This window comes from Synchiropus splendidus, chromosome 4, assembly GCF_027744825.2.
Source record: "Synchiropus splendidus isolate RoL2022-P1 chromosome 4, RoL_Sspl_1.0, whole genome shotgun sequence".
Taxonomy (NCBI): domain Eukaryota; kingdom Metazoa; phylum Chordata; class Actinopteri; order Syngnathiformes; family Callionymidae; genus Synchiropus; species Synchiropus splendidus.
The window spans coordinates 19,176,882-19,193,472 of NC_071337.1; the positions used below are offsets into that span (position 1 = coordinate 19,176,882).

At 42.5% G+C, this 16,591-nt stretch overlaps 1 protein-coding gene across 1 annotated transcript; it reads right to left on the reverse strand.

The window, feature by feature from the left end:
- Window positions 1-562: 562 nt before the first annotated feature.
- Window positions 563-15,145, reverse strand: aldh1l2 (aldehyde dehydrogenase 1 family, member L2). The gene is made up of 23 exons (XM_053863325.1): window positions 14,989-15,145; window positions 12,756-12,900; window positions 8,390-8,624; window positions 7,974-8,139; window positions 7,790-7,891; window positions 6,830-6,919; window positions 6,381-6,515; window positions 6,188-6,313; window positions 5,989-6,080; window positions 5,766-5,913; window positions 4,945-5,064; window positions 4,750-4,877; window positions 4,537-4,687; window positions 4,378-4,448; window positions 4,204-4,309; window positions 3,411-3,498; window positions 3,246-3,339; window positions 3,086-3,185; window positions 2,885-2,983; window positions 2,646-2,811; window positions 2,475-2,580; window positions 2,205-2,404; window positions 563-2,102 (listed from the first exon to the last, which is right to left on the reverse strand). The coding sequence occupies exons 1-23, from the start codon at window positions 15,034-15,036 to the stop codon at window positions 2,047-2,049; spliced, it is 2,772 nt and encodes a 923-aa protein (XP_053719300.1). The 5' UTR covers window positions 15,037-15,145; the 3' UTR covers window positions 563-2,046.
- Between the last annotated feature and the right edge of the window lie 1,446 nt (window positions 15,146-16,591).

Genomic DNA, 16,591 nt, shown 5'->3' on the forward strand with positions numbered 1-16,591 from the left:
CTGACTCCCTGAAGTGATCCCAGCCAGAAACTCCCCACCAAAAAGACGCCAGTGAATAAAAATAGTACCGGCAGTGTAGGGAGTTATGAAATGAGTTATGAAATTCTCATTATGAGAATAACTGCCTCATTCAAACATATTAAACGGTACTAGCAGAAAGTCAGAACTAAATCAGAGCTAACATTTCCCAGTCTTAGCTTTCTGTCAATTTATATAAAATGAAAGAAGATAAATATAACATTGTTGTCCTGGATTAATTTTTCTTTGGCACACTATATATGTTATACACATTATCAAGCTTGAAAGACAAAGAACACAATCTGCTGGTGTTGATTAATCGTACATCACGGGTACTTTATTAGTTAAGTTTGAAATAAAAAGTCACTAATTTAGACCAAAATGCTCGCAGTTTTAGGAGTGAACTGAGGCAGGGCGTGACAGGACCTGCAGGATCAACACAAAATGACTGCTGGCAAGAGCCATATCACACCCTTAATGTGGATATTGGAATAATGCCGGTCTCCTGATGTCAATAATGAATTGCTGTCTGTCCAGGTGAGGTGCTAAATTGTTCTTTATGACACTAAAATATTCTATTTGCAAGCACAAGCAAGTGCTTGCTAGTACCACTTGAAAAAGTAAAAAGTACGCAAGTCTGGATATTTAATATAACTTGAACAAAATTGGATATGTAACAAATAACACAGTAGTAAAGAGTTAAGAGAAGAAAACATATCACACGCACAAATGAATTTCATTTGAATCCACTTTACTTATGACATGGCCATTTTAAGACAGTTTGAGGCAGATTTTCGGGAGCAACTCTCCATATTTAAACAAAGAATATTTGCCTTGTTAGCCCTTTTTACTGAACGCATGGGAGCGATGCTGTTCAATTAAAAATAATGTCACACATATGTTCCTTCTAATCATAAAATACACTGTGCAACACTTCTTTAAAAATATGTGAAATCATAGGTTCATGTCCCTTTTGTGAGATGACAAAAATAACTAATGAGAAGGAAAGAAATACATTCACTGAACCAATTATGTTTATGCCACTCGGCAGGCAATTCATCAAAGTAGAACTTTAATAATATATAATAATAATAATATATTTCTCTATATAAGGAGTGTGAGACACCTTTGGATGTCACTGCTGGTGCATATGTGGACATGGGGGAAGAAAAAAAATCTTCTGTAATACAGTGATGAATTGCCTGTGTAGAATAATATTTCATGTCTTTTGTAGTGTTCTGTTGCAGCAACAATATTCGGGAAAACTGTTGCAAATGCGATAAGTTATGTAGCTTGAAAATAGTAATTCACAGAGTTAAAAACTTGTAATGCTTTGTATTGAATCATCATGGAAAGCTAACATTGCTCACCAAACTTAAATAGAAGTAGAAGCTAAAATGAGCTAACATCTTAGTTCAACTACTTTAGGTTACATGGCAAATGCTGCTATAAAAGATTTCAATTTGTTTGGTTTAAGTTACTTAAAATATAGTGCAGGTAATGATAAAGTGATGCTCTTTAGTCCTTTTAACTACCTTTACAAATGATGGATGGATGGATACAAGTGGTTCAAAATAAGAAGTAGGAGATGATTTAGAGTTAGGCAGCTGTCATCTTGCAGAGACTCATAGTAGCGCCTGGGCGCTGTATTAAGGAATGGATGGCTCACAAAACTTTGAAGTTTCCCGTTCACAATGCATATTTGTGAATTACTGTTTTCAAGTGCAGTGTTTGAGAATGACGACCAGGACTGTTGTCATTGGTGCCACAGTTGTGGAGGAGCAAAAGCAGCAGAACTTAAAAATGGATAAAATGATGGTGGTGTAATCAGGCATTAGTTGTTGAGTGTCGAATGAGGCCAGGCGACGCAGTCCCACTCCTGGATGTTTACAAAGACAAAGCCTCAGCAGAGCTCGACGATAACTCCCAGACTCACGCAGGCCACTCCACCGATGAATGACAAAAGTCCCATCTCAGCAGACTGATGCGTCTCTTTGCTAGTCAGAGTCTCGGTTCTGAATTAGTCCATCAGTACTCCACCGTTACAGCTTTTGTCTTGAGGTATTCCGAAAGAGCGTCCTCTCCTGGCGAACAAGACGGGCAGATGAATGATGTCAACATATCTTAAATTACTACTAGCAGCACCAAAAAAAGGTGCATTATCATAAAACTGCCCCGTCACTCACCGAGGTCTTTGCCGAAACCAGACTGCTTGAATCCTCCAAATGGCGACGCCACATCTGTCTTGTTGTATGTGTTGACAAATACTGTTCCTGCCTCCAGCCGCTCACTCACGTACATGGCCTTGTTGATGTCCCGAGTGAAGACTCCCGACGCCAGACCGTACTCTGTATCGTTGGCTCTCCGTAAAACACCCTCCACGTCTCTGTGGTCAGAAGAAGCTACTTTGAGAGCAGTTTCGAACACCGGTATGGTCTTCGGCGATCACCACTCACCCATCTTTGAATTTGGACACGACCATGACAGGGCCGAACGACTCTTCCTTGGCGATAAACATGTGGTCCTCCACGTCAGTGAAGACAGTGGGCTCCATGAAGAACCCTTGGAGGGGAAAGACTGGTGAGCTAATGCTAACACAAGAGTCAACTCTCTGGGTCATCTGGCACCTGGCCGGTCCACCTGTCGACCACCACACACCAGCGTGGCTCCCTCCTTCACTCCCACCTCGCAGTACTCCAGCAGCTTGTCCAGGTGGGCCTTGTGGTTCTGAGGGCCGTGGTCTGTGGAGCGATCCAGGGGGTCGCCGATCTTCATCTTCTTGATCTCATTCACCTTTAGGAGGAAGCAAGCACAATGACCGGTTGATGAAGCTGCTTCCACTAGTCGAGCAAGGCTATGAACTTACCACCATGGTGATGAACTCGTCGTGAATCGATTCCTCCACAAACAAACGACCGGCCGCGATGCAGTTTTCGCCCTTGTTGAAGAAGACTGAGCTCATGCCCTGAGATACACAGATTCAGAGAGGTTTCACAAATGACCTTTAAGTTGCAAACTTCCCATGGACATAAACACAATTTCCATTTGAAGTCAGCCTCCCCCTCACCATGCGAACGGCCTTGTCCATGTCGCAGTCGTTGAAGATGATGAGTGGCGACTTCCCTCCGAGCTCCAGAGAAACTTTCTTCAGGTTGCTGAGTGCACAACTGTAGGAGAGACACAGGTTAGGAATGTAGTGTGTGACATGTTGGAATCAAAGCGTCTACCTTTTCATGATCTGCTTGCCGATGGGAGTCGAGCCAGTGAAACCCAGTTTGCGGATGTCAGGGTGGTCTGACAGGCGCTGTCCCACCATGCCACCTAGGCGGAGGAGTGCAGTAATGCATTAACGGTAACAAGAAACTCCTGTACAGATGAAGTTAAGTCCACACCTGAGCCAGGTAGAATATTGATGACTCCTTTAGGAATACCAGCTTTCACAGACAGCTCAGCAAATTTCAAAGCTGTCAACGGAGTGACCTGCAGACATGTGAAGTCCAAGTCATTTGTGAAACTCAACATAAGTTTTATAGACTAAAACATTGGAAGAGACATCTACAGATACACAAATGTTCCAAATGGTGCTTGGCAGTCAAGCTAGTAACAAATACAAATTTGAATTTTTGAGTTTCTACATCACGAAAGGACACCACTTGCCCTTCTACTGAGACCCTGCCCTCAAGTTCTTTGCCACAACCAGCCCCAGCCGCATTTCTGTGTCCCTCCTGCCTAGGCCTTTCGTCACACATAAACACCACAAAATTAAGATGCGGATCTCAGTCATCTTCTCCCACAAGAACTGTCCCGCCAACAGAATGACAGCGGATGAAGTGTGGTCTACGAACGCAAGACGCTCAGCTTTCACTATTTCAAAACACGGGGTGGGAATCTTCAGGCACTTTATGATATTACAATTCAGGGGCAATGATTCGATTCTAAATTGATTCTGAATTTGTTTCACATTTTTTGATATCTCATAGCGACTCACCACTTGGTGATTTTAAATACAGTATCAATGTGAAAGAATGTCATGAATTTATCTAACTGATGGAAATGTGTGAACAGTTCACTTATTCAGAGAGGCAGTCAAAAATCTTCTTCACACATTTCACATCTAAGTGAGAGAATGTGTTTTCATGTTTATTTCATTTCCATCAGAGTCTTCTTTTTTCTTTCATTCTGTACCTGTGCAGGTTTTAGAACCAGTGTGTTTCCGGCTGCCAGACAGGCAGCGCTCTTCCAGGCCAACATCATCAGAGGGTAGTTCCAGGGGATGACAATGGCACACACACTGTCAGAAAATAAACAATCAGGTCATGAAGTAAATAACGAAAAGTGAGACCACGTATTACTAGTCACCCGAGCGGCTCTTTCTTGGTGAAGGTCAGATTGCGATTTGGCCTGGCCTGGTTAATGGGGATTGTCTTGCCCTGCATTAGAAGTGAACATCCAATCATGAAGACTTGTTTATTTGGAAATGATGATTTCATGTTCATATTTAAGTTTCTGTTATCGTACCTGGATTTTGTCACACCATCCAGCAAAGTACCGGAATGTCTGGATGGACATCCCCACATGGGTCTTCAGGGCAAGCGTGTAGACCGCGCCCGAGTCCATGGACTCAATGGTGGCGAGCTCCTCCTGGTGCGCCTCCATCAGGTCAGCAAGCCTGGAGTTTAGACAGTATTCAGAGTCCTTCCTAAAATACAACACTATGAACTAAAAACTCACTTGTACAGCAGACTTCCTCTGTCTCTGGGGTTCATCCTGCCCCAGGGCCCATTTTCAAAAGCCTCCTTGGCCGCGGCCACAGCCCGATCCACGTCTCCCACCGAGGCATATGACACCTTACAAATCACCTGAAGAGACACATGATGATCAGGAAGCTGTTTTACAGTTTGATTCTTTCTTCTGTGGTTTTCTCACCGATCCGTCTGTTGGGTCAATGGTGTCGTAGGTTTTTTCGTTCTCAGCATCTTCAAACTTGCCATTGATGAAACACTGATGCGGCATTTTCACAGTCATGTTGTTTATATCTTTGGTTGCCTTGAATGCAAATAATAAGACATGAAGAGAGTTACAAATTTTGTGGAGGAATTTCACACCTTTTTACTATCATGACCTTTTAATTTGAGCAAATCAAGGGATTAAAGTGTATTCTGATCCTCAAGTGGTTCTGGATGGTATCTCAGGTGGATCAGATCCATCCTGAGATCACACGACATGTTCCTCAGATGCATATCTTGTTAAATAAATCAACACATAAATCTCTTGTGTGTAGGCGTCCATCATTAAATATTCATGATGGTTTTCAAATGCTTCTGTGGGCGACAGATCCTTACAAGCACAACCTGGTCAACAAGTACTTAGAACATGCTGAACCTGTATGCAGCTTGGGATAAACAGGCGAGCAGCATTAAATCGTATTTACGCACAAACAAACTGTGCTTTGAAATGTATCAGATTGTTAAATTGCGACCCTTGGTAGTAAATGCTCAGGGCTTCCGCTACATGTTACAGAGCGTGGCGTTCTTCACGCAAAAATCCCGACAGAAACATAATGACTGAAGTCAACTGTTATTATTTTGAGTCTGCAAAACGTGCTCATGTGCAGACTTTAATCCTCTGATGGATCATGAGTCCAAAACCTCCATCCTTGATGCTTCCACAGATGTCTTTCCTAATCCTACAATACTAAAGATAGTAAATAAAGAAGACTTTCCACTGCAGGCAACAGGTGAACTCACATAGTCGACTTCCAGCTCCTCCTCCTGGTCTTCTCCTCTCAGCCTGCGCACGAACATCTGGATGAAGTCCTGGAAGGTGGTTGCCATGTAGACATCCTCCGTCTGCAGCTGGACACCTGCACACTTCTGCTTCACCTCCTCCACCAGTCTACACAAACCAAACGGCAAAGTCAAAAGAAGAACTAACATTGGTCTGACTGCAATTTGAAGCGCCTGTCCTCACCTGACCACATCCATGGAAGCGGCTCCTGACTTGAAGAAGTCGGTGGTGTCCTCGATAGCAGCCACATTGCTGAGGATCCCCTTCCAGATGTTCTGTTGAGAATGATGTCATTTGGTCTTCACTTTGACTTCAGTTATTAGTGATATGCAGCTTGATCATTATTTATTAGTAATACAATACAATGAAAACTTGAACGGACCCTGATCTCTTCCGCCATCTTCCTCTCCTCCTCAGTCAGCTCCACGCTGGAGCTCTCTCCTGATGAGAAGTATTTGGATGCAGGAATCATCTTTCCGTCTTCAAACTGCAGATTCTTCACCAGAAGCTGACGACAAACACATGTCAGGAGGAAAGTAGAAAAGCAGGATCTCATGATGTTCAATGACACTCACAGCTTTCCCATCAGTTCCATACAGGACCAGTCCGTTCTTGGTAACCAGAGCCGGCTGGGATGCTCCTTCAATTTCAAGTGGGTGACCAGCTGGTACTGACCCACCCAGCATGGACGAGCCATACAAAGTGACCGGCTGAAACACAAAGCCATAGAGAAGAGGACAACATTGAAGTAGGAAATGAATGAAAAAAATTTATCTGTATTTTTAAACAGAATTATTTCACCTAAAATGAAAATAAATGTGCATGTTATTTACTATATCATTTTATTCACCTGCGTCCGACTTTTTTTTTTTTTTTACTCCAAGACATCTATGTCACTATCATCTTACCCCGAAAGCCAATTTGACAAGACGTCACATGACATTCTAAGGGAATCAACATCAGGCTGAACCAGGAAAGATCCAGTTCCAAACTGATCCATTTATTTGCATTCCAGGAAGCACACCTGCCCACCGATGACGGCCCACGCTCCGGGGACTTTGTCATGGCCACGTATCCAGTTATGGATGGAGAGTGCCGGCTGGGCCATGTCGACCTGTGGGTCACACAGAGAGATAAGAGTCAGCACAGGAGGTTCTGGGAAAGAGGGGGAAGCCTGGAGAGCACACGGAAAGCTGAGGTAGGAAGATAAAACTGGACCTAAGAATAGCGCAGAACTGACCCAAATGCGAGGTCGGATAGCCTGACACAAGGTCACAAAGTAAACGTAGTTACAGAATCATACACCCCAGACAACCTTCCAGCTCATTTACATATGACAAAAAATGTTCCTTAGAAAAGTTGAGGAGAATAATCATGTGAGACAGAAATGTATTTTAAGTGAACCTGAACTTAACTGATCGATAAAGACAAGTCTCATCTAACACAGTTTTTAAGCCAGGTGTCATTCCTGCAAGCCTTTTATGACCGTTTCATTTTGTTCTTGGTGAATCTGGTTTTGTTCTCCTGTTGTTATCATGCTTTATAAATAAATGGATTAGTTGTTTTTTTTTATTCATGGGTTGTTAGTTTAAACAAATGGAGCAGCATGTTGATGGGGCAAAGGAATGTTTGGGATTTACATTAACAATATTTGTTTAAAAAAATATATTAATTATGATTGCTTTGAAAATGTATTTAAATAGCCTAAAAAGTAGTACTGTATCAACAATGAATAAGAAAAATAATGAGTAAAAAAAAACTCAAAAAATGACATACAAAGTTTAAAAAGCGACACACTTTACACTGATTATTATTATTAATATTATTATTATTAAGAAACAAAAATACTATTGGGAAGGAAACACACAAAATATAAAACGGGGAAAAATTCAGAAGGTGAGTGAGCAGTGGGCCTTTTAACAGTAGGTTTCGTACATATTCTAAGATGACCTCAACAGATGGACCTCACCCCCAGGCAACTCACCTTGGCATTGGACTTCTTCTGGATGCCTTCATAACTTGCTCCTTCCTCCGACTGTGGAACTCGTGGAGCTGCTCCGTCAGCAATGAGCTGTACCGACTGCACCTGCACCAGAAGAATAATGTTTTCAATACCAATTCAGATTGACTGGAGATGTTCTCCCCGCAGACAGTAGTGATAGTGTTACCATGCCCTTGATGCCTTCAGGGAAGAGGAAGCGGTTGTAGAGCGAGTCCACGTTGTCGTTGGGTTCAACAGTGCACTCTCTCTGGAGGAGAATAGGTCCTGTGTCCAGACCATCGTCAGCCCAGAACACAGTGAATCCAGCTTTCTTGTCCCCGTTAATAAGAGTCCTGGCGGCACAAAACATTTCATCAGCAAACTGCAAATAACAGAAATGGGCCTAAATAAGCACATAGATAACTACAACTGTAGCGCATGAATGGTCTTAAAAGGTTTGACTCAAGTAAATATGAACCTGTAGTTATTTTAAAGTGATATACAATATACCCTCATGGTCCATTTAGAGTTCAATCTCTGATGATGAAACAGTAAGTCCCAACTACAAATCCTAACTAGTGATGCATTTACATTCTTGCTCACCAGTTGATGGCAGAGGCTCCTCGGTGCAGCGGCAGGATGGACGGGTGGTAAATGATGGAGCCGTGTTTGGGGTGGTCAATGATGTTCATGGGGATGAACTGGGAGCAGAAAGGCATGACGTTCAGCTCCGCGCCCACCGACTTGTATGCCTCCACCACCTCGGCGATGGGCTTTCCCTTGACCCGCCACCGAGGGAACTTGAACACCGGAGTGCCGTCCTTCTCCGCCGCCACCGCTGCAAGACAAGAGGCATGATTCATCAACCTGGTGTGCTTTTTGGCTTGGACTTGAACGCTCGGTCAGACAAACTAGAACAACTGGTGTCTCCTGAACACCTCCCTATTGAGGCACTTATCAGGGTGGAGGTCCCCAGTGACAAAGAGGAAGACGAAGGATTCAACAGAGAGATTCGACCTGGGTCTCTTAGAAGAGGAGGATTCAGGAGAGAGGGACTCCTGGGCCCCAAAATCAGCCCTCATAAATTCCTCGCCAACTTCATTAAATCCACAAAATGCATATCGACCAGATCCTCCTACTCATCCCCTTGAGAGGAGTTACAATGCAACTAGAGAAAGTTTGTCACTCGCTCATGTGCAGGTTTCCTGGAATTGCTCAGTTTGTGAAAGCTGCCTCTGTGGGCCTCAACCAGACACACAATGGAGCTACTAACCCACATGTAACGCAGGATCAAGGCCCATCTTTGTCCCTGGATCACGATCAAGTCAACACAAATCCTACCACGAACTCAAAGAGAGACCACCAGAGGTCATAAAAATGTGTCAGCAGTAAAAATTGTCAATTACCGTAATTTCTGGACTACAGAGTGCACCGGAATATTAACCGCATCCACTAAGTTTAAGAAGGAAAGTAGATCTTGTTTATACATAAGCTGCACTGGTCTATAAGGCGCAGTTTCAGAGGTGCTGTCTGTGCTGTGGACAGGTCTGTGGTGCACGGGCTTTAAAACGCTTTTCAAAGCTAGTTTTGAAAACGGGGTCCAGCATAGAGAGTGAGGAAATAGCGGCAACAAGCTGCGTAATATGGCGCGCCTTGATTTATCCAGCGGCCAAAACCCGACTCCCTTGTGTCCACATCTGACTTTTGAGCCAACACACTTTGTCTCGAGACAGCGTCTCACTCTTTTATTAACATTAAAACCGTGAAAATGCGCTTTTTCGTCCGCGTACCCTAAGTTCCAATACCACTGCCGGTCTCAGCTGCTGATTGGCAATTCCAGACCTCCAGGAGATCAACACTGTTGACGGATGGAAGCGCATTTTGAGTGCCTGTAAAAATCCATACATTAGCCACGCTGTTGTATATGCCGCAGGGATCGGACCACGAGGAAAAAGTAGCAGATTGTAGTCCGGTTCCTTTGGCGGGAACTTGGCATCACCTGGACTTCAGACCCATACTGGGTCACGTAAACCTCGTCCCACTGACCTTCCCCCTACTCCCGTCTACACATGTCTGAAGCAATACTGCGGTTTATGGCGACAACATAATAAACTCCACTGGCCGGTGGGTCAACAAAGGAATGTAAATAGACTCCAACCTCAGTCAAAGCAAAGGTTATCTAAGCTGCTACATGGACCTAGTTATCAAGCTTTTAGGTTTTGTAATGAAACCTTCAGTTCACATTCAAGTTTTTGTTTGAATCATGAAGTTTAAAGTTCTACTCGTGGATTTCAAACCATTGAATGAGTAATCACTATCTCACACGCTCATCTCCTGGCTTGGAATCTAGACAACAAACAATTCAACAACCAGCGCCTTCTGCAAAATCACATTTTTATATACACTGCCGATGACGTCAGAGGGGACAAAGATTTGATGTAATATTTCTAATAACAGCAATATCTCCTGCTATTGGTGGGACAATTATTTTCAGTGTTTAAGGGAGCAGTTTTGGTCAATGCCGCCGCCTTAGCGACACTGGGCCGTGAGAAACCCAGAAATCCCAGAATTCTTTCATGGATGACAAACCCAGATCTACGTGTATGTATGACCTTTACTCTCTTATACTCCCCACTCTTTGTCTGTCATGACAAAGCCATGGAGCCTCGTCAGGAGAGAAACGTGCAACTTATTATTTTTTTTACACAATTCTTCAACAATGGCCTAAAGTGGCCCTATTAAACTTTTCCATGTTTTAAGCGTTTTCTAGTGTTGATGAGCAAGATGAGCTGTCACTTACCGAGGTACCATGGTACCATTGTATGTATATACAATGGTACCTCGGTTTTTCGAACGTCCCGGACTTCGAACAAATCGGAGTTCGAACAAAAATTTCAAGATTTTTTTGCTTCTGATTTCGAACGAAAATCCAGAACTCGGACGCCCAGAAAAAAAGCCGGAAAAAACATGTGTGCGGATCGATCAGCTGACCCATGACGCGCTTTGTTAATGTGTATAACGCAGCCTCTGTATGCAGACGTGTCCCGTTAGCTACATTTACTGACTGTTTTTTCTTCATATTGAGGTGTAAAACCTTTCCTGTCTCCGCACTGGACTGTGGTAGAGTGTCACAAGGGAGGTGCTCGCTCTCCACACCTCCGAGGCTGGAGCGCTCACTCCAGGGTTTGATGTCCTGTTGTGGGCTGGAGCTGGGACAGGAATGAGGCGAGTCTGGGACAGAGCGTGACTTGGTTTATGACTTTGTCACAGCCAAACTGCACATTCAGAGCTGGACACACACCGGGCACCTCTTCACTTCTGGAGAGACGTCACTCACTCGGCAACCCCTCCCACATGCAGCGGCCACACACATAGAGGAACAGCGCACCTGCAGCAGACACTCTACATTCACTCCTACAAAAGACTATTTTAAGGCTTGGAACGCATTATTTCTTTTTCATTAATCGTAATGGAAAAATCGATTCAGATTTCAAACAAATCGCTTCTCAAACCGCCTTCTGGAACGGATTGTGGTCAAGAACTGAGGTACCACTGTATATACCTGCAACAAATACCCGAAAAGAAGCCACTGACGGACTTCATGGAGCAACTTCGTAACATTGGTTAATTATTGTCTTGATAGCCTTTTTTGACCCCGTTACGAAGGCTCTGTGGATTAAGTTTTTCAAAACAGCAGTCGCCTCACGCGGCACGTCTTTGAAGTCTTTTGTAAACTTTAACTTTATATACCTTTTAAAATACAAACAAACATTCAAAAAAATTCTCTACATCTATGTAGGATGTGCTTACTGAAGGGGAAAAAACACAATAAGGCCTCTTTAATGTTGTTTGACATTTAGTTTAACATTACAGATGGAAAAGTAATCCAAAATAATATTAGATAAATAGATTGTTCTCATTCTATATAAAAGATCAAGTTTAGTTCAATGAATTACAATCCAAGTGTTTGATCTACTGACAAAGTGAACAATGGTATGTTTTGTTTGTCAGCCTGTTTCAACTACTTTCCCATTAAAATGTTTTCAATCAAGATGTTTTTAAAGAAAAGTCATTCAGCCATACTTCAGATGAATTTTACCCATCATGTGTTTCCACTGGTTAATCCAAAACTGATACCATAGTCAGCTTTCGGCTGCCACCAAATTACATAGTTGTGGAGTAAAAAAGAATGACTCAGCAAACCGAGAAGCACAAACAAGAGAGGAGAAGCACAAATCTTCACTTGACTTTCATCACAGTGAGAGTGTACGAAGTAACAGAAAAGGCACACACACATTCTTCCACGTGTCACATGTGACAAACTGTTTTTCACGCACACACACACACACACACACACACACACACACACACACACACACACACACACACACACACACACACACACACACACACACACACACACACACACACACACACACACACACACACACACACACACACACACACACATTATGTAACCATGTGGTTTGAGCACATTTGAATAAACTTCTTCACTACAATCCTTCAGAGTTAACTTTTTAACTACTTGTTGCTTGGACACTGAACTGCACTTAAAAGAGTCTTGTGAACCAAAAACGATATCTGAGCTGCTACCGATTTTCCTTACTATTTTATTATAATTTTGTTTATCTTATTTTCTCTTATCAACTTTTCCCTTTGATAATGTTAAATGTATTGGCTTCATGATGAAATTAGACACTGAAAAAACATCCCATGATACCATATTACAGTACAGTTACAGGTGATACCTCAACTGTATTATCTATTTTAAAACAGCTTCATTACTTTAACTACTTGTCTCCATTTCCAGTCTGAGTCTCTCGCTATTTAAAATGCGGTGTTTTTTTTTTACACGTATGACAGTCACACTAGTTATGAAATTAACTTTTCAGATCAAAGAAATGTAACTCCAATTCAACAATTTGGGAATAAAACAGAGCCAGCTCACCAAGGGGGTCCGCTTTTCCATCTTTGTCTGGAACTGTGAACACTCCCACCACTTTGTGACCTTGTTTCCTCAGGTTGCTGTAGACTTCCTGTCCAAACAAGCTTTGACCAATGATGGCTAGTTTCAGCTTGTTCTGGTAGTAATGCTGTTGCAGAAAACAAACAAGATTAGTATTAACGTTATCATCCTGAGATAAGAACTAAAATATGTTGGTCCTTTATTCATGAACCCTGCAAGTGACTTCAAACATTGTCTTTCACAAGAGGAAAGTGCTGAAGGGTATTTTAGGTTTAAAGCAAACACAAGGGTTTAAAAAAATGTCTATGTCTAAGGTGATAAAATAGATTTTTTTCTGTTTTAGTACCAGAGAAATATGAGAACTATGGACTAAAGAAATATGGACTCTTGCATTTATCCCCCTCCACTTTGTATGTTTTTCACAGAAATTGTCTGGATAGAATGACAGGTGAATAAAAAATATATTACTTTTAGTGAAATGCAGTTAATTTTTTTCTTTAACTGGGCTCAATTGCAAATATTTTTATGACGCATTTTCCCCATTTCATCATATTTTCGTCTCTGTCAATTCTGTCCTTGCATGTTTTTTTTCATCTGGCCTGACGTAACCTGTCAGCTGTCTTCCTTGAGTCTGCTCCTACTGAAGCATTTTGTCTGGCATGTATATATATATATATATATATATATATATATATATATATATATATATATATATATATACACACACACATACAGTGGTACCTCGGTTTTCGGACAAATCGGAGTTCGAACAAAAATGTCGACATTTTTTTTGCTTCGGATTTCGAATGAAAATATAGAACTTGAATGGCCCCGAAAAAAGCCGGAAAAAACATAACGTGCGCAGACCGATCAGCTGACGCACAACACGCTTTGTTATTGTGTATAACACAGCCTCTGTATGCAGACGTGTCCCGTTAGCTACATTTACTGACTGTTTTTTCTTCATATTGAGGTGTAAAACCTTTCCTGTCTCCACACTGGACCGTGGTAGAGTGTCACAGGGGAGGTGCTCGCTCTCTACACCTCCGAGGCTGGAGCGCTCACTCCAGGGTTTGATGTCCTGTTGTCGGCTGGAGCTGGGACAGGGATGAGGCGAGTCTTGGTCACAGCATTACTTGGTTTATTACTCTGTCACAGCCAAACTGCACATTCAGAGCTGGACACGCACCGGGCACCTCTTCACTTCTGGAGAGACGTCACTCACTCGGCAACCCCTCCCACATGCAGCGGCCACACACATAGAGGAACAATGCACTTGCAGCAGACACTCTACATTCACTCCTACAAAAGCCTATTTTAAGGCTTGGAACCTATTATTTCTTTTTCCAATAATTGTAAAATTGATTGAGCTTTTAAACAAATTGCTTCTCGAACGGCCGTCTGGACCGGATTGTGGACGAGAACCGAGGTACCACTGTGTGTTTATATATATATAAATATATGAAATTTGTGTGTAAAGCGAGTAATTCACTGTTCTTAAGCATGTCTGAAAATGTGAAAATAAAAACATCCAATTAAATAATTGATAATCCTTGTCACTAAATATTTACAGGGATATTGAAACATTTGAAAAACAGTCAGTCATTTGCACAAAAAAACATCCGGAGTGGAGTAAAAGGCAGATTTGTTAATTTATTGAGTGATAATAACAGTTTCACCTGCAGCCCAGCAGATGCATTGTACCACTGAGAATGGGATGGAAATAAAGCAGAAACTGCCGAACATTGCTGTTACCAAGGCAACCGAGAATACAGATTAGGGGGGTCCCCCCACTATTAACCCGCGGCCCTGCTGCAAGGTGAGTGCGCCCGTGTAGGCTGATTGGATCTCCCTTGGTCCCAGCAGACTGACTGATCCAGGCATGTGTGAGGGAGGAGGGTCTCGGATAGTCTCACATTTCAGAATTGTGCGGAACTGTCAAAACCACGAGTCTGACCCATGGAAACGTGTCTCCGGTGCCAGTCAAGTGCACTTCGTGAAGGAAACACGACCTCTCGGTGCTCGAGCCACGGAGCCACCGGGAGCCGGTGGCTGATGCAACTGCAGCAGGTTCTGTCCACTACTAGTCAGCGGGCGAGCCAAAACCGCTCAACAAATCTGAAGCACTCCCTATGATGGTGAGCCTCAGATTCACTCACGGGCTGCTCATCAATAGAACCACAACCGACCAAGGACCTGACAGACGGTTACTCACGGACGAGGTGGAAAACCTTCGGAAGACCTGGCCGGCGGTCCACAACATGGTGCTGCAGCCCGAGTTTCAGAGGAGGAGATCCAGGAGCGGCCGCAGACGGGGTTGTTTGCCACCTGCTTCTCTGAGACTGAGAGTCCCTGAACTCACCACGGGCACCTCGATAGCGGCGGCGCAACCAGCGTGCTGACGTCACACCAGCGCGCTCGCTCACGGTGCTGAGCGGCCACGCCCACATAATTGCGTAATAACAGCATTTAACCACTTCAATCCATTTTAATGATGACGTTTATCCTACTGAGGACCAATTACAGTTTTATTGTTTAGTCAGTGTATTTTATGTACAATTAATTATTTGCACAGGGGAAAAGGGACTGGAGGGGGAGACAAACAATAGTCTCATAATTATCAAATAATCATGAACTCTACCTTTTATTCACACTTTAAATTACATTGTCATATCCTGGCACCGTATTTTGCAGCTGGCACCTCAAGTGTTCCACCCAGTATTCTGTCCTGTATCAAGTTCAACTCTTCACCCTTGGCCCTCTGACCTCTACATAGTTTTGTTCCTTTGATCTTCTTCAGCTCTCATACTCCTCATGTGCATTCAAACGTATTCTTAGTGATCATGTTTCTCCTCTGTCCCTCACACTTGTGTGTTCACCTGTGCTCTGGTCAAACACTCGCCCAGCTGTGTCCGCTCTCATCTGCCCAGTGCAGGTTCCTGCAGAGATAAAGTTCAGGACAGACACAACTTGTTTTCAAGCAACATTTCCTATTGCAAGCTTCTGTCTTATTGAACCTCCAAAACTGACAATTGTTTTGTTTGTTTGCTTTTAAAAACTAGATATATCTATTTTCTCTGGTAAGACACATTCCTCAGTTTGTTTCTCCAGGTTTGTTTGTTTCTGGACTCAGGTGTTCTCATCTAAACACAGTCATCATTATCATATTTTCATTAACATTTTCTGCAAATCCTCAGTTTCTCAGTCGGTTCAAGATTCTCCATAGACTTTGACTACCAGGCAAGAGTCAGGAGTTGGCTTATTATAAGGATAAATCACACAAATACAGACAATCGAGACCATAAGAAATCAAAAGGAGGACCTCAATTCATTCTGAAGCACACAGGATGTCGCTATAGACTTGAAGGTATGGTCAGTCACACTACTTATTTATCTATATATTTTTTTCTGCTACTTTAATTCCTCAATCTCTCTTCAGCCAATGCAGATATGCTGCAGACAATTGCCACACCCTCCTTTCTACCTACCAATCAATATTCACCTCTCCTGTTCAACTCTCCTAAAAACTAGTTAACTCTCATGCAAATATTCAACTTTGTTTTATATATATGTATATTTGTAGCACCGTTCATTCACAGACAAAGCTCAAAGTTATATATATATATATATATATATATATATATATATATAACTTTGAGCTTCGTCTGTGTGTGTGTCTATATATATATATATATATATATATATATATATATATATATATATATATATATGAACGGTGCTACAAATAGGGGTTTTGATTCATTCACCAATTCAATCATGACTATCTTGGGCAAGCTCGTTTTACAGTGGTCACTAAC

Excerpts from the sequence above, each read along its gene's own strand:
- aldh1l2 (XM_053863325.1), bottom strand. The coding sequence starts at position 15,036 with ATGTTGTGGACCGCCGGCCAGGTCTTCCGAAGGTTTTCCACCTCGTCC. Across the intron at positions 5,914-5,988 it reads GCTTCCATGGATGTGGTCAG|ACTGGTGGAGGAGGTGAAGC; the intron begins GTGAGGACAGGC and ends TGGTTTGTGTAG. Across the intron at positions 3,499-4,203 it reads TGGTTCTAAAACCTGCACAG|GTCACTCCGTTGACAGCTTT; the intron begins GTACAGAATGAA and ends ACATGTCTGCAG.